General features: G+C 42.3%; 2 protein-coding genes across 2 annotated transcripts; both read left to right on the top strand.

Annotated features, from left to right (window-relative positions):
- Nucleotides 1-1834: 1834 nt before the first annotated feature.
- On the top strand, nucleotides 1835-10951 carry LOC139666343 (adhesion G protein-coupled receptor E5-like). The gene is made up of 16 exons (XM_071545529.1): nucleotides 1835-1913; nucleotides 2303-2443; nucleotides 2610-2741; nucleotides 3706-3849; nucleotides 4358-4401; nucleotides 4790-4900; nucleotides 5036-5189; nucleotides 5385-5504; nucleotides 5644-5843; nucleotides 6130-6315; nucleotides 6744-6938; nucleotides 7085-7302; nucleotides 7534-7692; nucleotides 8762-8930; nucleotides 9043-9144; nucleotides 9335-10951. The coding sequence occupies exons 1-16, from the start codon at nucleotides 1841-1843 to the stop codon at nucleotides 9374-9376; spliced, it is 2190 nt and encodes a 729-aa protein (XP_071401630.1). The 5' UTR covers nucleotides 1835-1840; the 3' UTR covers nucleotides 9377-10951.
- Nucleotides 10952-14074: 3123 nt separating this feature from the next.
- On the top strand, nucleotides 14075-20067 carry LOC139666344 (long-chain fatty acid transport protein 1-like). Its single transcript, XM_071545530.1, has 14 exons — nucleotides 14075-14324; nucleotides 14416-14591; nucleotides 14727-14865; nucleotides 15010-15265; nucleotides 15676-15843; nucleotides 16646-16715; nucleotides 17287-17378; nucleotides 17535-17644; nucleotides 17828-18037; nucleotides 18143-18269; nucleotides 18395-18532; nucleotides 19120-19284; nucleotides 19395-19541; nucleotides 19621-20067. Exons 2-14 carry the CDS (start codon nucleotides 14422-14424, stop codon nucleotides 19776-19778), a joined length of 1950 nt encoding a protein of 649 aa, XP_071401631.1. The 5' UTR covers nucleotides 14075-14324; nucleotides 14416-14421; the 3' UTR covers nucleotides 19779-20067.
- Nucleotides 20068-20164: the final 97 nt, after the last annotated feature.

The raw sequence follows: 20164 nt of genomic DNA, 5'->3' as shown, positions 1-20164 counted from the left end.
CCCCTAATTAATGGGGACACTTTTTGAAATAGCTTGATCTCTGGTATGGCTGTCTATCATGCTGACAAGTTCTTACTAGCATGAATGACACCTGTACTGTTGACCAGGACCACAAGGTGAACACAGTCCTCCAGCTGCAGTTGGTGTGGCGTAAGTTCAGAACGGGTGGTATAGTAGTAACGTGTATTTCCAGAATGGTGCCGTAGACTTGAACAGGTCAGTCAAAGCAGCTCCTCTAATAGCTTGAATGAGCTCGGCACGTTGCAGCGGTCTCTCACGTTGGCATAATAAAACTCATGAGTATGAGAATGAAAGAGGCTGTATAAAATAGGTGGGCAACATTACAGTACACATTACAAGGGCGAGAAAAACAAAGATACAGTCAAAAGTTTGGACACACCTGTTTGAATGTACTATGCTTTTCATTATCTTAAAGCCATTTTGATCTAAAAGCTGATTCTTAAATGCTTGAAATGTGTTGTTTGACAAATATAAATAGTTGATGCCTATGTATGAATTTCTTTCCAAAGCCATTGCCTTTTCATCAAGGCAAAGGGTGGCTACTTTTTGATGTCTTTACTATTATTCTAAAATGTGAAAAATAGTAAAAATATAGAAAAATGCATGTGTCCAAACTTTTGACTGGTAGTGTGCCTTGGTAGGATGATTTTATTGGTGGCTTATGAATCTATGGAAGCCAATTTTTAGATGCTCACCCCTGCAGTAAATCTATGGAGGGCATATTTGTCACATATTTATCATATATTTATCCATATTTGCCAAACCCTTTCTTTCCAGTTCTGATAGCAGCGAAAAGTAATAACTTCTGTTGCTGCTATTGCAAAAATATCTTTCATTCCCTGATGCAAGACCTTCCTTCTCAGGAAATTACAGTCACTCACATACGCACACTCCCTCACACACAAAAAAACTTATCTACGCACATGTGAAGAAACAGATATGTGGACACACTAATAGATACGCAACGTACACACGCACACACACACACTCTCACGCACACACACACACGCACATATACATAATGTAGACACTTAAGTACTTGTTATGTTGATAACTTCCACTTTGAATTAGGCCGAAACAGAATGGCTATATACAACAGACAGAGAGACAGACAGACAAATATGCAACATATAGCATATATAAAGATATGGGAAACAGAAGAGACAGACAGAACAGACATACAGAGGGGAGGAGTGTGCTTACTGGTGAATGAAAGTCGACTGCGAGTTGTACAAAATATTCTTTGTGTATTTGAGGCCTTGTTACTGTTCACAGTCATTCAATTATGAAGTTAGCCTCAGTCACACTGTCTCTCACACACACCCACACACTGTCACTTATCCTATCTCACACACACACAGACACACACACAGATGAATTCCCGATAAAGCATTACCAGGGCAATTTATGTTGTGTCTGGTTTTCCCAAAGTGGTATGACTGCGGGAGCTGCAGCCTCATCAGAGAACACAGAGGGCTCAGTGTGGCGGAGGGACGGGAACAGAGCATGAGTCATCGGGAGACCAAACTGCAGTTACCCTGCTCACCCATTCATTGGACTGCGAGGCACTGCTAGTGTCGGGGAAAACGGGCAGTACTTTCAGGGGAACTCTGGCAGGGAGATAGTGTGCCAGTTTAGATGGGTCCGGTTGGGATGTGCGTGTGTGTATGAGTGTCTGGTGTCACATCTTGTCAGGCGGTTCAGAGTTTCTCACAGCGCCACTGGATGTGGTTTCTGGACACTGTACTGTGGTTGCTTGGCACAGAGTTTGAAAAACAGAATGTAACATTGCCTATCTCTCCCCACAGGCTTACTGTGTATGCTGAGGAGAAGTGTCTCCACATGTCGTCTGGGTTACATCACTGATGGTCGTGGTGATGGTAATTGTCAGGGTAATTATCTGCCATGACCTCTGATCTTAACTATCCCTTATCACCTCATCCCTTACCACCACCTTTCTTCTGTAGCCTACACTAATGCTTGAATGTGGCTTATACACATGACGAGACACTCAAACATTCAAAAGAAATGATGTTCCTATTGAGTTCCTTCTGCTGACTGGAGTTTCGAGGGAATAGTTACCTTTAACGGCATTACGTATGATGCTCTTATCCAGTAACTTACAGTGAGTAAATGAGAATTTACTCACTAGATCTCTCAGAGACTGTCAGAGTAAATGTAATGTGTAACTTTTAAATCTAGTGATGATAAATTTGATCTATGGGATATATCACAATATTTGTATTCTTGTTGCTTACTGTATTTGTATGTAAATCTACAGATGAGAATGAGTGTGAGGAACATCAAATCCGATGTGGGAATCACACACGCTGTTTCAACACAGTGGGGAGCTACTACTGTCAGTGCCTTCCTGGGTTCAGAGGGCCAGAGAACTTCACTGTCATAAATGGACGCTGCGAAGGTGACCCTGTGTGTGTGTGTGTGTGTATGTCTGTCTGTCTGTCTATCTGCCTGCCTGTCTGCCTGTGTGTTTGTGGTGTGTCTGTGGGGGTAACATACACATGACTGATGATGTCTCTCTCTCTTGTGCAACCTCTTGCTACTGTCTTCCCTTATTCCTCTGTCAGACATCAACGAGTGCATGAACAACAGCGACATGTGTGGCGCCAAGGCCTACTGTACCAACCTGATTGGGAACTACAGCTGCACCTGCCGGGCTGGGTATATAAACCTCAGCGGTATCCGTGCCGACTGCACAGGTGAGGCTGTGCTACCTCTGTTTGTAGCTCACTGGTGCACTATTAATCTTTAAAGACCCCATGAAATGGCTTTGTACTTCCTTGATTTGATGCATTTCCTATTGAAACAGAATGTTGGGGCGGGACATAATGCAGTGAGGGATCATTAAAAAATCTAAACCAATGGAATATGAGTTCACAATTTTATTTGATGGGAGGGGTGCAGAAGGGCGGGATTGTTCAAAGATCTGATGGTTATATGTCTTAGAAATGTATATTTATGCCTACTAGTGCAGCATGAGGTCACCATGAAAGATAGTGGCCCTCATTTACGAAACGAATGTACGACAGAAAACTGGGCTTACGGTCATTTCCACACTAAGCTCGGCATTTATCAATTTGGACGTGAGCGGAGGCTACGATCAAATCTCACGTCAAGTCTCAACTACGCAAGTTTTCGAGTCAGCGTGGACATGCGGTGCAGCATAGTAAATCTGGAGTCGGAGAATTGTTATTAGACCATATATTCTGACTGGCATCTAAGCATATGCAGCCACATATTCATCACTTAAAAATATGTAGCCTATGGCAAAATATTCTATTTTGTAAAGGCCTACATCGACTATGTGTCATATAGCCTATCCCTAACATAAATAGGTATTTTCAAATTGTTGTGTCAAATTAACGGGGTTAACAGTTTTCTGGTATAAGATTAATTTCTCTTTCATTTTGAGATAGCCTACTTGTTTGAGGTCTGACCATTGTTCCTTCACCTTTAATGTAAAGAATTGCGATACAAGCTATTATATTAGGCTACTATTATAATAGTGTTTCAGTTTCAGTCATCATTAGAAGTTTCAATCCATCATTCCCCGCTCTGTTTTCCTCAGAGTGTACAGTAGACTAGAGTAAGTTTCAGAACAGCTGCTAGGGGAACGTCAGTCATTAATTATGGGTCTGTCTCTACCTCTCCCTCTATACCCAGACATAGACGAATGCAAGGAAGATAAAACACAAAAAGAAAACATTTGTGGAATGAACGGGACTTGTGAAAACCTTGATGGGAGCTACAAGTGCAAGTGTCCATCCGGATACACTACTTATGACAACAAAAAGACTAAATGCTCAGGTGAGTTCTATATATAATACACTGTCCCCATGTATTGCCTTTTGTTATTTCCTATTAGAGGCTCAATTCAAGGCTTTCATTTCCTCCTATTAAGTGCATGTGAGGATTGGCTCTATTCCAGTTTCCTTGTGTTGCACTTTGCTTACTTTATCTTTGAATCCCTCATCTCCAAGTTAAATCTCGCTGTAGTAAAGCATCCAAGATTCCTTCTTTCAGTCCTTTCAGTCCATATTGATGGGTAGAGAGGAGGAAACAAAGCTAGGAATGAATGTGTATTTTTGAGTGTTTAGTCCAATATCTTCTGATTATTGTAAATATTGTATATATAATATTCACCATTGTATTTAGTTATAACTCTGTAACACATCTCATAACAAGCCTCTCAAGGGTTTCTATTTTGTGTTGTTGCTGTGCTATGCCGAGTTACTGTAAGCAACACTCTGAAGTGTGAAACTGTTATGTGTGAAGAGGGGCTGTGTAGACCTGATATATTTTCTCTTCCATCTAGAGCTGAGCTGCGACCACTTCAAATCAAACAGTGAGTCTGCACAGGTGAGTTGCATGTTTAAAAACAGAATTATTAGCGTAACAGAAGTACTACAATAATCAGCAATAAATAACATGCATTGATCCCCATAGGGAAATTCTCTTTTCACCTGTCCCTCTTCAGAGAGGTCAGAGGTCAGGATCAGCTATAGAGCAGCACCCTGCAGCTGATAGGGACCCAGAGTCTTGCTCAAGCACACGTCAGTAGAGCAGTTGTTACGGTGCCTTGAACCCAGGTCCTTATACTGAAGGGACGCCTCCTTACTCACTATGACGCCCTGCTGCCCTAGGGTTTAGTGGTTTAGTGTATCACTGCAAACTGAATAGTTGCATTATTCACACTGTCTCTCTCTCTCTCTCTCTCTCTCTCTCTCTCCCTCTATTTCTCTCTCAGTCTCTTGCAGGCCTGGCAGATATCTTGTCCCTGATGAGGACCAGCTGTGTGGCTCTGTCTAACCCTGACTCAGCTGGTGAAGGGAAGGCCAATGGGGAGATGCTACTTGAGGTAGGAAACGTGTGTAAAGCACACATACGGCACATGCACGTATACACACACACACACACACACACACACACACACACACACACACACACACAATACTCTCAATTCCCCCTTCTGTATCCTGCGCAATTTGGGTAGAAACTGTTTACGGCGACTGAAGACCTCCTGTCCCCTGGTCGCCTCAGTAGCAGTGATGATGTGAGTGGGTTACTTGTTGTGGTGGAAGATGCCATGAGGTTTATCGGTCCCCAGCTCAAAGACAACAACACCAGAATGGAGACAAGTGAGACAGGTAACAGCAGCCATAAACTCAACATAACTTGGACATTTGAAAAACAAGTCGAGCAGGAACAGAATAGCATAAAAACCTATCATGGCATTTTCCCTGAAAAATGATACATGCAGAGTCTAATGAATGGAAGTAGACAAACTTTTCAGAACTAATATAAACTGCAGGCCATTTGAAATGAGTAATTTGTTTGAGTAGAGGTGGAGCTTGCTGTACGGAGGGGGGCGACTCCACCCACTGGACCAATACATCTGACCAATGAGAATGCAAGCCTGGACACTGACTGGACAACGGCAACTGGGAATGGAACATACCCTGGTAAACTGCTCTCTTCTCTTCTCTTCTCTTCTCTTCTCTTCTCTTCTCTTCTCTTCTCTTCTCTTCTCTTCTCTTCTCTTCCGACAGTTCAATGACAATTCTTATCAATAAACACCTCATTTTTTAATCTGTTCTGCAGGTTTTGCCCTTGCTGCATTAGTGAGCTACAAGAACCTGGAGAAATCTGTTAACAGGTCCTTTGAGCAGCTCAAAGGATACAAAAAATACGGTGTAGATCCCACCTTCCAGGTTTTCTCCAAAGTGGTGTCTGCTGTGGTCTCCAACCCATCCACACAGCACCTGAACCAACATGTCAACCTCACCTTCAGGCATCTAAAGGTAGTCCTATCTGTGGAGGCCTGCTCCCACAGTCTTTTCAATATAGCCATATTGCTACTACTAATGCATATTATTTATTTTGATCAATTCAGTCAAAAGTGAATAGCATTACCTGCAGACCAGTCAGGCCAGAGGGCATTGCAAATTGCAGATTTCGCAAGATTTCTAACATTAACCTAATTACAAGATCATGGGTCGCTGGAATAGGAAGAAGAAAAATAGGCAGGCAGACCAATTTGAAACATAAAGCCTGCCTTTGCTATATTGTTTGTTATTGTGTATTAAGATGGAGGAGCGTTCTTCGGTGAGCTTCATCTGTGCATACTGGCAAGCGGGCCCTGGTGGGCAGGATGAAGGGGGGGTGTGGTCCACAGATGGTTGCTATAACCACTCCTCCAACGCCACACACACTGTGTGTCGCTGTGAACACCTGAGCAGCTTTGCTGTGCTCATGGCTCTCTACCCCATCAAGGTGAGGAACATGCACAGGCACACACACACACAATTGAACTTGGTTGGCTACACTGCAAAAAATGTCCATCTCAAATGTAATTTAGTCTCAAATTCGGTCTTAGAATCTTATTTATTTTTAAGTAAAGTAAGTAAAATAAGATTTGAAGACTCAATACCAGATTAAACATCTTGCTCAGATGGATATTTCAATGCAGTGTATGTTGGAAAATGAAATGATTTCTCTCTTTCCCTCTGTCCCTCACTTTTAAATGTGTCAATGTGAACACACACACACACACATACACACACACACACACAAACACACACAAACACACACACACACACACACACACACACGCACACACGCACATACAGACATCGTGGCGTAAATAGTTACCTTGCCATTTTAATTACACACTACTTGACATGGTATATCTTTCCCTTCAGCACCCCTTTGGGCTCCTATTGGTGACCAAGATAGGCCTGATCATCTCCCTGCTGTGTCTGGTACTGTGCATCCTGACCTTCAAGTTCTGCCGCTCCATACAAGGGACACGCACCACCATCCACCTGCACCTCTGTGTCTGCCTCTTTGTGGCTGACCTCCTTTTCCTCACTGCCATTTCACGAACTAAACCTGAGGTGTGTATGTCCAGGGATATATAGTATGTGTACAGGCTTGGGGCAGCAGCCATAGGAAATAAAGTGAGCCACAACAACTCATTCCACTGCTTTTACTTGCCCCTGCCTGATTCTGTTTTTCTTCATATCTTCATATTACATTACAGGCCGGCTGCAGGGTTGTCGCAGGATCCCTCCATTTCTTGTTCTTGGGAGTGTTTAGCTGGATGCTGTTGGAAGGGGTGCAGCTGTACCGTATGGTGGTCCTGGTGTTCAATGCCACCATCCGGCCCCTCTACCTATTCGCTGTTGGCTATGGAACACCCTTGGTTATAGTAGCTATATCTGCCATCAGTAGACCAAATGGATACGGCACTGACGAACAGTGAGTGTGCGAACCGAAAGGGAGGAAAAGTGTGTGAAATGTGAAAAAGAAATGATGTATGTGTGTGAGAGAGAGAGGAGCGGTGGATGTGTGTGTATGTAAGTGTGTCTGTGTATGTGTACAAACTTTGTATGATGGCAGTAATGTCAATGCAACAACACTGACCCTCTGTTATCTAGTGCAGTGACGTAAGGAGAACCCTAACATCAACATGTGTTCCCTCCCTCCTAGCTGCTGGCTGTCCCTGGAACACGGCCTCATCTGGAGTTTCTTTGGCCCCGTGTGTATCATCATCATCTTCAACGTCTTCTTCTTCATCATCACTGTGTGGAAGCTCGCCCAGAAGTTCTCCAGCCTCAACCCAGACCTTTCCAAACTGCACAAAATTAAGTCAGTCTGTGTGTTTGTTTGTGTATGTGTTGTATGCGTATTATAGCTTGCCTCTCTCTGTCAGTGTGTTTCTTTATGTCTAGTATAGATACGCTACCAGTCAAAAGTTTGGACACACCAAATGTTTACTATTTTCCCTGTTTTAGCATAATAGTAAAGACATCAAAACTATGAAATAACACAAATGGAATTGCGCAGTGACCAAAAAAGTGTTAAACTTTCTTATATTTTAGATTCTTTAAAGTAGCCGCCCTTTGCCTTGATGGAAAGGCAAAGGCTTTGGAAAGAAATTCATACATAGGCATCAACTTCACTATTTATATTTGTCTAAGATACAGATTTCAAGCATTTAAGCATAAGCCAAATTTTAGATCAAAATGGCTTTAAGATAATGAAAAACATAGTACATTCAATCAGGTGTGTCCAAACTTTTGACTGGTAGTGTATCTTTGTTTTTCTCGCCCATGTAATATGTACTGTATGCTATACCTATTCTATACTGCTACACAGGCAAACATTGAATCAAAACCTATGTGGGGAGAGGGGGCAGCTTTGGTAGTTGTCCCACTGGACCATGAGAAATGGATGGATGGAAAGAATGTGAGAGGGTTGGGGAGGAAAAAATGTGCAGAATGTTTCCGCAGTACCAACCCTGCTCTCTAATAGAGTGCTACTGAGGGGTTTGGCTCCTCTTTTTCCCCTATAATCATTATCTCTGCTCATTTTTCATTTCTCCCCAACAACTGTCTCCACCCAGAGCATTCATAGACAATGCTGTCGTCACGCATCCAGCTGTAAAACACATCTCACTTTTCATCTTCATCCACTGCCTATAACTCGACGACGAACTTACTAAGATCCTAATGAGAAACTGAGCCCCGTTTCTGTTCTGAAACTGTTCTCATTTTCTTCAGCTTGCTTTAGCACCCATCTCTTTCCCTCTTCCTTTCCACTCTCCAGGGGATTGTCAGCAACTGCGGTAGCTTAGTACATGTGTTCACTCACATGACCGTTCTTTCTCTTTCTGTTCCCCTTCCTCCCATCCCCCCCTTCCTTTTCCTCTCTGCAGAGCATTCACAGTGACAGCTATAGCCCAGATGTGTGTGCTGGGCCTTATGTGGGTGTCTGGGGCCTTCTTGTTTCAAGAAGGTACAACAGCAGCAGCATATATCTTCACTATCCTCAACAGCCTGCAGGGAGCGCTGGTCTTCATCATGCACTGCCTACTGTCTAAGCAGGTAGGGCAGCCGTGTGTGTGTGTGTTAGTGTGTGTGTGGATGAAAGAACAAAACAGAAAGGTGTGAGATTGTTGGCAATGTATTTTTCATGATGTTCTGCTGCCCTCTACAGGTGAGAGATGAGTATGCCAATTTCCTCTCCTGTATCTGTGCACAACCGAAGAGGAAATACTCTGAGTTCAGCAGCACCAATCCCTCTAGTAGTCGATCACAAGTAAGCATCCAGTGCAATAAATAATCTCTCTCTCTCTCTCTCTCTCTCACACACACACACACACACACACACACGTATTCTCATTCATGCACACACTGGCTTACTCTTTCTCTGAATTTGTGGTGTGTGTGTGTGTGTGTGTGTGTGTGTGTGTGTGTGTGTGTGTGTGTGTGTGTGTGAATTCATTTAGGGCACTCGGAGTGGACACCATACAGGAGAATCCCAAATATGAAGAGCTCTATTTCTACCTCTACCCACAAGACAGACCTTCCCACCTTTTTTAATCCAGCTCTGATTTTAAACGAATAGTTCACGCCAAAATGGAAATTCAACCCCATGTCAGTTGTAACTCCATTGAAGTTCATTGGACCATCAAACACCCAGCTAGTTGGCCCCTGTAGTTCCATCTCAGTCTTTTCCCGTGTACTATTGAAGTTTACAACTCCAAAAAACATTACATGTCCATCAAATCCTCCAAAACGCTTCTGCAACATAATCTAAGTATTTTGGAGACAAATAATTGCATTGTGGGTCCAAAAATCCAACATTTACCTCATTATCTGATACATTTGATATATATTGACTGAATTTTAATTTTGTGGTGAACTAATTATTCAGTGGGTAGCTCAAATGTGTGGTAATTATTGTCACAACAAGCAAGAACTAAATATTTATCCTAAAATATTTATCCAGGGTTAATAGAAGTGAAAGTCGAGGTACTTTATTAGCTTATCAATCCGTCCAGAACATATCACAATAATGAAAAAAGCTGTATTCCCTTAAGATTTGTTAAATTGATTCTATAGGCTATTTATTTCCAATTTATTATGTAGGCTTTAAGAAAATGTATGTTTGTATCTATGTTTTGAAGGTTACAAAACAGTTTACGCTGTATTTTATATTACTGTATATTACTATATTTTTATGTAAAAATCAGGATTGGTGTGATGTTGGTTTATAGGTTTTCTTTGGAGAGAACCCTACAGTGTTTCACAGTAGGCTAAGTTTGGAGGGAAGGACAGCTCGGAAGACAAGAAGGAGATCATGTGTAAAGCTGATGATGCAAATTGCTTTTTAAGTGCTTATGGGATTCCCTTCTTGGTCAAGCAAATCCCATGTATCGCTACTGCAAGGACTTTATGTCTGTTGGTTCTTTGTTATTGAACAAAATAAGTGATTTGCCGTCACTTATGGCTCTTACTTTAAGAAGCTATCTTGGTTTACCATTGACAAGCCGTTACTCTTTGTTTGACCGGCTTAATTTATCTGTGAAGTTTTGTTAATTGGAGTTTTCAACCAACAGAATAAATCTGACCCAACATGATGGCTGAAAGGCATGGCTGTCTGGAATGTGATGTCACAATAGCCGATAGGCCTACAGCTCGCTGCAATCAAAATCTGTTTATGGATTAAAAATCCAATTTGTTATCATGCTGGATTCTTGTTTATAGCGAGCAGCGAGTAGCCTGTGGCTCACCAAAATATAAGTGACTATATTATAATGGCCTAAATAAGAACTCCACTGTGCGGGGGTAATGACAGTTGTAAAACCCTGCATTTATGGATTGTTAATTTTATTGCACTTTTTCTTTGACCATCAATATTTTTATTCAAGCATTGCAAAATTTATTTTTATGTGAAGAACTGTTTGCAGTATTTTGTGAATGTAATAATCTTGTCCTTAGAATATAGTATATGCCTTCTAGTCTGAATGTATATGAACATATTTTTCTACTTTTGTGTTGTGTTTTATATGTTGGTTGGTACTGTTTTCTTTTAAGAAATTTCTCCACAAATTTTTATTAAAGCTCCTATTTCAAAAATCTGTAAGTTGTTTGTAGAGCAGGAACCAAACCCACTAAATTTTGAGACACCCCTACCCGGGGTAGAACAAAACATGACCTTGTTTTTTTATAACATGTCCCCTTCATGAAATGGATGGTCATAATTTTTCTTTTTACTTTTTAAGTTATTAAATTCATCAATGAAGTGATTCACCACATAGGCAAAAAAGTGCAAAAAAAATGCCTGCCCTGAAAGAGGGAGTACCAAGTTAATCCCATGTCATTTTCTACCTACTGGTACATCATATTTGCACTGATGGTCTACAGGTAGTGTCCCTACACTCCAAAATATGGTTCTATTGTGAATCAGCAGCCTTTTATAGCTTTTGATATGTCCGCCTTATTATAGGCGGACATATCAAACTGTTAATTTTTCTGAGAAATACTCTCTTCTAATCCTAATCCGAATCTATTAATACTGTAATCAGTACCCAATTATGATAATAATTCATTTCAGGTAGTCACTGACATTGTCTCATCAAAAACAAGAAGTAATAGTTTGTCACTGAGCACTATTATTGTGACTATCCAGTGAGTATAACCCAAAAAGATCTTTTGAGATCTTTTCAGTGCCAAAAGGACACAACTGAAATCATGACCCATAAGTTTTAATTAAACAAAAACTGAAAGCCTTAACAGTAAAAGTAGGGTTTTGCTTGATGTCAAAAGGGCGTAACTGCACTCATGCCCTTTTGACACCTAGCAAAACCACTTTTGACACTGAACAAACATTGTGGGTAGAGGATTCTAACAGCACTTAGGTCAGCTCAAAATGCATGCTGACATAAGTAATGCTAGCATGGCAGCATGATCACATCATTTTTAGTATCCTATTCATATCCAAATTAATATTCTAGGTCAATATTAGATGAATGTGAATATGTTAATATTCCCATTAAAAACGTAGGCCTATAGATTCAGCTATGCTATTTTATAATGTTAGGAGTGTGAACTGGTCAAGATGAGCTCTGATAGACTGCTGGTAGCTGAAGTTCTCCCTCAGTGTTATGAGGAGTTTTACAGGTCTTTGTATGTGTCCCAGGACACATCAATAAGTGATGTGTCCTGGGACACATACAAAAATGTATTATACTAGCAAAAGAAAAAAAAGTAGTAGTTTAGAATCAAAAGTAGTTTATTATGTCTATAGAGGTTTATTAAAAAGGTTTATTAAAAGTTTTTAACAGAAAAAATGTATCAATCAATTTGATATGTTCCATGCAGCCTACAATTTTAAAGGCCTTGGTGAAAGTTGCTGAGCATTACTTCAAGATAAAGATATTCATTCTGATCTTGTTTTATATTTCAGTGTTGAAGTGTAATTGCTAGATTTATACTAAAATGAATGTGCTTTACAATTGTTTACTTACATACGCCCATATTCTGCATGGCTGTATTGGGACAATATTTGTGCCAAAAAGGTGTATTTCACTCTTTTGCCATTTTTAAAAAAGTTAACAAATATAATTCAACTTAAACTGTAGCAGTATTGTTTTTATAGTAATGCTCAATCTGATAACACAAAAAGCTAAAATATTGTGCTTAGTATGTGGTAACGGCAGCTGATCCAATTTTGATCAAAATTTTGGCTCTCCTGTAAAATCTACTCTAACGCACTTACGCCCCTTTGGCTCCAAGCCCTCGAAATATGGTTTTATTGTGAATCAGCAACATAAAGTGCAGTCATAGGTGGAAACATCAGACAGACACATTTCCAAAGAACAATTATTTTGCTTGCATTAGTGAAATCATTCATTTATTCATTCATTTCATTCATTCATTTCATCTAATCCTCCTGGCCATTTTCAAATCCACCTGCTTTCAATTAAGTGTCTTGAGAGGGAGAGAAGAGGAAACATAAGAGACAGCAGAACACATCACATCACAGGAACCGGAAATGTTCCAAATTATAGACTGTACTTGCAGAGCTGTGGTAACAAAGAAGCCCTTTGCTTGTTTGTTTCAAACTACATCGTCAGTGCAGCACCTAAGAAACTCAAAGACCAAGATTCCATTATATTAGCAGGTGGATTTGAAAATGGCCAGGAGGTCAGGATGGTTGACCACACAGGTGTCCACTGCTTGCCTGAGTTGTACAGCACACAAGAGGAAGCTGACATCAGAATGGTGCTGCACGCAATTCACCTCTCTGACAGATATCAAAACATCATCGTGAAAAGTGATGAAACAGATGTACTTGTATGTCAGTCGAGGACTGTGTTTGTGTATGTGTGTGTGTGTGTGTATGTGTATGTGTACTGTGTATGTGTATGTGTGTGTGTGTGTGTGTGTGCATGCGCGTGTGCATGCATACCAACTTGGAGGGAGGGACAAATAGGCCTACTAGAATCATAAAAAATACCAGAACTCCGCAGTGGAGCGCAAAACACCTAAAGTTCTGCAAACTGCATAGAGAAAATCTACATCACACATTTTTGCTAGTAATAATCATAACAAAGTCAGGGAGGTATGGGTTGCTGTAGCTCACTCCGCTGAACCTATGAACAAATGTGTTTTTTTCCCTGCCGCCCCAACCACTGGGTCCATCATTAAAACGCAGGTTGCACGACCAAGATTTGTTCAAACCCACAGAACTTCATTTATATTCTAGTCAAAATAACAATTTTTCCAAAGACGCCAAATGTCATGCTGAATTACAGGGAAACATATATAAAATGATGCACAAACATCTAGATTTTTTCCATTTGATGTAATGGTGCAGCCATAAAAACATGGCGTCTTGTATTTGAATATTTCATTCAATATAAGCAGCTAGAGCCTCAAGAAAGAGTTGGAACAAGCAGATACAGAATATGGATGTGAAATTGTTGTACAGTTAGGATTTTTTTTTTCTTCTAAGTTTTAAGCTACATAAGGGGAAATTTAAGGGGAAAGCTAGGTAAAGTCAGGGTACAAGGGGTTAAATCAGACCTTCTACGCAAATTTTGACTCTAGGGCAATGAATCACATTCTGGCTCTAACTAAGACATGAGTAGGCTACATGTGAAATGACGCATGTGTTTATGAGTTATACCTGTGCCGCTCCCCCTGAGCGAGGTGTTATTTCTTGCCATTCATCACACATTTTAACCTTGACAACCGCTCTGCGCGCATCTACTTGCCTACATTTTCTGAGCTGAGCTTTTGATCAGCTGCATATGTTTTGAGAACCGTTGCTGGTGTTGATTCTGTAAGTTTATTGATATTTCTTTGGACTGACTCCCAAGTGACAACCCACATCCGCACCCAGAGCTGTTGTAGCTGTCAACTCCCCAAACCCACACCGGAGTTTCCCTTCGTATTCCTCGGTCGACCAGCAGTGAAGTTCTTGGACAGGTAAGCCTCCTCGCCAAGCCATGAAATGTTATGTCCGTGTGTTGTGGTGTTTTATAGTGTGTTGTGTTGAGCTGTGTGTGTATCCTTATAGATCACTATGCGTCTGATGAGTGGCATTACAGTGTGTCTCAGTTCCATTGGGGTTATAAGGCTGTTCTCCATCCACTGGATCTGGAGCCTGTTGGCGGGGCTGGGGCTCTGTGTGGCCTGGAGGAGCTCCTGGAGGTTCCTCTATGTCGCTCTCTGCACCATAAAGAGAGACCTAATGTAAGTAGTGTATGTGTGTGTGTGTGTGTGTGTGTGTGTGTGTGTGTGTGTGTGTGTTTCCCTCTCCTGTGCTTTTATTTTCCTCTCATTCCCCCAAATGAATTCCTGCCACCTCCTCCCTCCTCTCTGCCTAAGGTGTCTGGCTGTTATACTGCGAGTGAGGTTCTCCATGTACCGAAACATGCGTAACAGCAGCACCATCCCTGCCCTGTTTGCCCAGATGGTGGTGCTGCACCCAGACAAGCCGGCCTTGGTCTATGAGGACACAGGAGAGGTGAGGGGAGACAGAGGACTACATATAGATACAGCTTTGTTTCATCTATAGCTTCACACCGCCGGCACCTTCACTGAGATATAAAACAACAGAATTGGTGTAAAGGTTTACAGCGATCACATTATTTTCAATATTTGATTCCAGGTGTGGAGTTTCAGGGAGCTGGCAGAGCAATGCCATGCTGTGGCCCACTGGGCGTTGGCACAGGGCTGGACCGAGGGGGATGTAGTGGCCTTATACTTGGAAAGTCGCCCTTTATTGGTGGCTCTCTGGTTGGGTCTGGCAATGATTGGTGTAGAGGCCGCACTCATCAACCACAATCTGCGGCGGCACTCGCTGCTGCACTGTGTTGGTGTGTCTGGGGCCCGGGCGATGGTGTTCGGCACAGAGCTCACTGAGGGTAAGAATAGGTGTTCGAACAGTGGTCTTCAATCCTGGTTCCTCGGACGTACAGTAGTCCTGCTCGTTTTATATCCACCGGTAATTGCATTCACCTTGCATCCCAGGTGTAAAATAGTCCCTGAGGAGACGGCTAGAATGAAAACCAGCAGGACTCTGGGTCCCAAGGATCAAGATTGAAGACCACTGTCTTAGGATGTAGATAGAGTAATTAGACAGACAGACACTTATTTATACCAGAGGAAAATTTATTGAATTTGATACAGTTGAATAGATGAGTAAATGGGCCTACAATAGTATCGGCTGTTCCTGTGGCATGCTACTGATGCACTGATAATGCAAAAAGGTGAATGCTTCTGATGCAAAATAAAATATATTTGTAACACGTGTCATTTGCTGATCCTCTCCAAGCGGTCTCAGAGGTGAGTGATTCTCTGGAGCCGTCCATGATTTTGTTCAGCAGTGGTGACCCGGATGATGAAGACAAGCTCTCCAGCCTCCCAGTACAGAGCCTGGACCCCCTACTGGCCTGCTGTCCCACAGACCCCCCACAATACACACTTCGCAAGGGATTCAATGGTGAGGTTCTTCACTGGGTGTCTGTGAAAATGGTGGTGTTTGTGTGTGTCTGTGCGTGTGTGTGTACGTGTGTGTGTGTGTGTGTTGGGAGGAGGGTATGGGTGGGTGTACAAGTGAATAAGTGCTGCCATATCATGGTATTATGTTACATATTACAAAATGATTGCAACACCTTTTTCTATTTAGCAAGCCTTTGCACGCCTGAGTATACTTCTTGCTGCCTTTTTTCTCTTGCATCCTCCCTTATATTAATCCACTGACCCCCAACACCACGCACACACACGCACACGCACACACACACACACACACACACACACACACACACACACACACACACACACACACACACACACACACACACACGTACACCACTCATCTCCAAACAAATCTTCAAATAGCTTATAAGAAATATTCAACCCTTATACAACCAGTCTATATTATAACTATATTTCTATTTTATTAATATGATAGATTTAAATTTCAGTCAGTTTTCCTCAGGGACTGATCTATTTGCACAGTTGTTCATTCAGTTCTCAATCACTTGCTTATCTTGATGTGTTTTCTTTTTCCGCATATTTGTGATCATTTGAGATTCCTAAGGGGATGATCTTCAAGTCTTTGCATGTACAGCTCCTAGACATACAGAGGATTTAGAAGGAGTGACAGAAACATGGCAGGGAGAGCGAGAGGGAGAGTGAGGGTGCATTCCACCTATATGTCAAACACTGGCAAATGATCAAAAGAGAAAGGGTTAGGGTTAGATACCTCTCTTTTATCCCTCCTTTCCCTTCTCTCCATGCAGATAGGCTGTTCTACATCTATACCTCTGGTACAACAGGGATGCCAAAGGCGGCCATAGTGGTGCACAGTAGGTGAGTTACAGTCTGGATCTCATTTTAGCTGTTCCAGCCGTGGTGCATAGCTCTGCAGTGAAACAACCATGTACCTCCAAGAAGACGACTTCAAGGAAAATAGAAATAAAAAACATACTTTTAGAATGACGGTCATGCAACTTTTTGGGCAACTCTGGTGGGCAACAGTGTCCAAGCATTCGCCGTAACATTGATGATTTATATGCATGAGGACATCTTGTCGCCAAAACACACCTGACTACCTGACTCACCCTAAATCTCACTTTATCAGTGATTGCTGTTCGCATTAACCATCTCCATTGCTCCATTGCCCCAAAATGTGCCTAGTGTATCACCCTTACACTCTAAGGTCATGAAAACCTGCTCAACCCATGAAGGACCATATACATTTTCAATACATCAAGAACATCAAAATTACCAAATTGTGTTTCATGTGACATCAGGAATCTCTATCATGCGATAGAGTCCTGGACAGTGTCGACAGATAAGTTCAAGGCTGATACAGTTGTCCTATTACTGTACTGTTAAACAGATGTGAGGGGTCAATGTAGTTGTTCTGTCTGTCTGTCAGGTATTACCGCATTACTGCCTTTGGTTTCCACTCCTTTGGCCTGCGGCATGATGACGTCATCTATAACTGCCTCCCCCTCTACCACTCTGCAGGTAGGACACTCTCTTTGTCCTCTCTCTCTGTCATCATTTTTTTCTGTCCTTCTAACAAGTCCTTCTGCTGTATATTCCATGACTGATTTACTCCCCATATCAGTCCATTTTGTTGTACGTGTGTATGTCTGTGTGTGTATATATGGATATTTCTAGGTAACATCATGGGTGTAGGCCAGTGTTTACTCTTTGGTCTGACTGTTGTGGTTAGGAGGAAGTTCTCAGCCAGTCGCTTCTGGGATGACTGTGTCAAACACAACTGCACCGTGAGTACACACTGAAATCAAATGCAACAGTAATGAGGAGTGTCCTGCTGCTGGCCAGTTGTTGTATCCATGCAATCTCTAGCACCAATGGTGACTGATCTCACATTTATAAGCAAGAGAAGTTAACTTGTTTTTGCCTTTGTCTCATTGTATCTCTGTGTATGTGTGTGTGTGTGTGTCCAGGTAATCCAATACATAGGTGAGATCTGCCGTTACCTGCTGGCCCAGCCTGTTCGTCCGTCTGAGGCGCATCACCATGTGCGTGTTGCCATGGGTAACGGCCTCCGTCCTTGTGTGTGGGAGGAGTTTGTACAGAGATTCAGAATCCGACGAGTCGGGGAATTCTATGGAGCTACTGAGTGCAACTGCAGCCTCATAAACATAGACGGAAAGGTGTGTGTGTGTTATGTTTAAGGACGTCCTCTGGCCCGGAAGAGTGTATGTTTTTCCCCCAGTTGTATTCTCTTCCATGTACATGTTATATTCCTACATGGCCAGGTGGGGGCGTGTGGCTTCAACAGTCGCATCCTGCCCAGCTTCTACCCCATCAGACTGTTCAGGGTGCAGGAGGAGACCATTGACCTGCTCAGGGACACACAGGGGCTCTGTATACCCTGTCTGCCTGGTGAGAGCACATACACACACACGCACACACAAAGCCACAGTGTGATACTAAAGGATGTTGTCAAGGATGTGCTGACCACATTCTCTCTTCTCTCCTCCCATCTCTCCTTCCCTCTCTCCCTGCAGGTGAGCCTGGTGTGTTAGTGGGACACATCAACCAGAGCGACCCGCTAAGGAGATTCGATGGCTACGCTGATCAGGATTCCACCCATCAGAAAACAGCTCACAATGTCTTCAGGATGGGAGACTCTGCTTATATCTCAGGCATGTTTTATTTTGTTTCATTAACGTTCGGATGATGATGATGATGTAAGGGTGGCACAGTGCCTCAGCGGTCACCTCACAGCAAGAAAGGTTCCCGGTTTGCTTTATGTTTTCATGTTCTCCCTGTGTTTGCGAGGGTTTCCTGTGGGTGCTCTGGTTTCCTCCCACATTCTAAAGACATGCAAGTCAGGTGGATTGGGGACTCTAAATTGCCCATAGGTATGATTGTCAGTGTTTGTTAGTCTATGTGTTAGCCCTGTGATGTACTGGCAACCTGTCCAGGGTGTTTCCTTGCCTTCTGTCCAATGCATGCTGGGATAGGCTCCAGACCCCTGTGACCCTGACTAGGAATAAGCGGTAAAGACAGTGAATGATGGTGATTAGATCAGATTCACTTTATTTATCTCAACTGGGGGAAACTGAAATAGTCACTCTGATCCTACACACCAAGAACAGGAATACAAAGGACAACAATAAATACAATGTCCCACAAACATTCCACCTCAGCAAAACACAGTACAAGAAAATCATGATCCTATCTTGAGATGTCCTCATTAGATGCCCCCCCCTCCCCTCTCTCTCTCCAGGTGACATGCTGGTGATGGATGAGTATGGCTATATGTATTTCCGGGACCGTAGCGGCGATACGTTCCGTTGGCGAGGGGAGAATGTCTCCACCACAGAGGTGGAGGGAGTCCTTAGCAGCCTGCTGGGACACACTGATGTAGCCGTGTATGGAGTGTCTGTACCAGGTACGAATAACACACAGAAAAAGAAGAGGAGAGTGAGTCAGGATGTTCACTACCTCACCTATCTGTCTGTCTGTCTGTCTATCTGTCTCTGTCCCTCTGTCTGTATGAAGGTGTGGAAGGAAAGGCTGGTATGGCAGCTATAGCTGATGCAGGAAGCCAGTTTGACCTAGATGCGTTCTTGCTCGCTGTACAGAAAGCCCTGCCCTCCTACGCTCGCCCCATCTTCCTCCGACTCATGCCATATGTTGACACTACAGGTGAGACAGAGATGCAAGCACACACACACACACTTGTATAAAGTCACATCAAAACTTATTTGTCTACTTTTGTCCTCAGGTACCTTTAAAATTCAGAAGATGCGGCTGCAGAGGGAAGGATACGATCCACAGCACTCAAGTGAACAGATTTATTTTCTGAATAGCCGTGCTGGGCGTTATGAGGCTCTTACTCATGAACTATATAGTGGCATCATGGAGGAGAGGGTGCATCTATGAGACAGGAGAGGAAGAGATACAGACTGATGTAGAGGATAGTGTGTATTTCAAAGGAGAGAGAGCGAGTGAGTGTGTGTGTACATGAGAGAGAGAAAGAGATAGAGTGAGAGAGAATTTAACTGCTTTGTTGCTTGGAAGCAGAGGGGAAATGTATACAGATGTAGATGTGGATTTGACATGTATAGTAATCATTATATCCATATACTATAAATACTGATGGAGGTGGAAAAATGATCGTATTTCTTACAATTAAATGAAATCATTATAACCTAATTTTACCAAACTGTTTATTGTTTTTTCTTTATTTAATAACATTGCACAATGTGACATTGTTGTTTGTTAATATTCAGTGCACAATTACACATCCAGTAAAATACATTTAGTAA

This window comes from Centroberyx affinis, unplaced genomic scaffold, assembly GCF_046629955.1.
Source record: "Centroberyx affinis isolate AG114_WGS23_722 - 3 ecotype Tasmania unplaced genomic scaffold, CSIRO-AGI_Caff_v1 ptg004946l_1, whole genome shotgun sequence".
Taxonomy (NCBI): Eukaryota; Metazoa; Chordata; class Actinopteri; order Beryciformes; family Berycidae; genus Centroberyx; species Centroberyx affinis.
The sequence above is the reverse complement of the archived record's forward strand: the minus strand, read 5'-3'. Positions and strand labels throughout refer to the sequence as shown.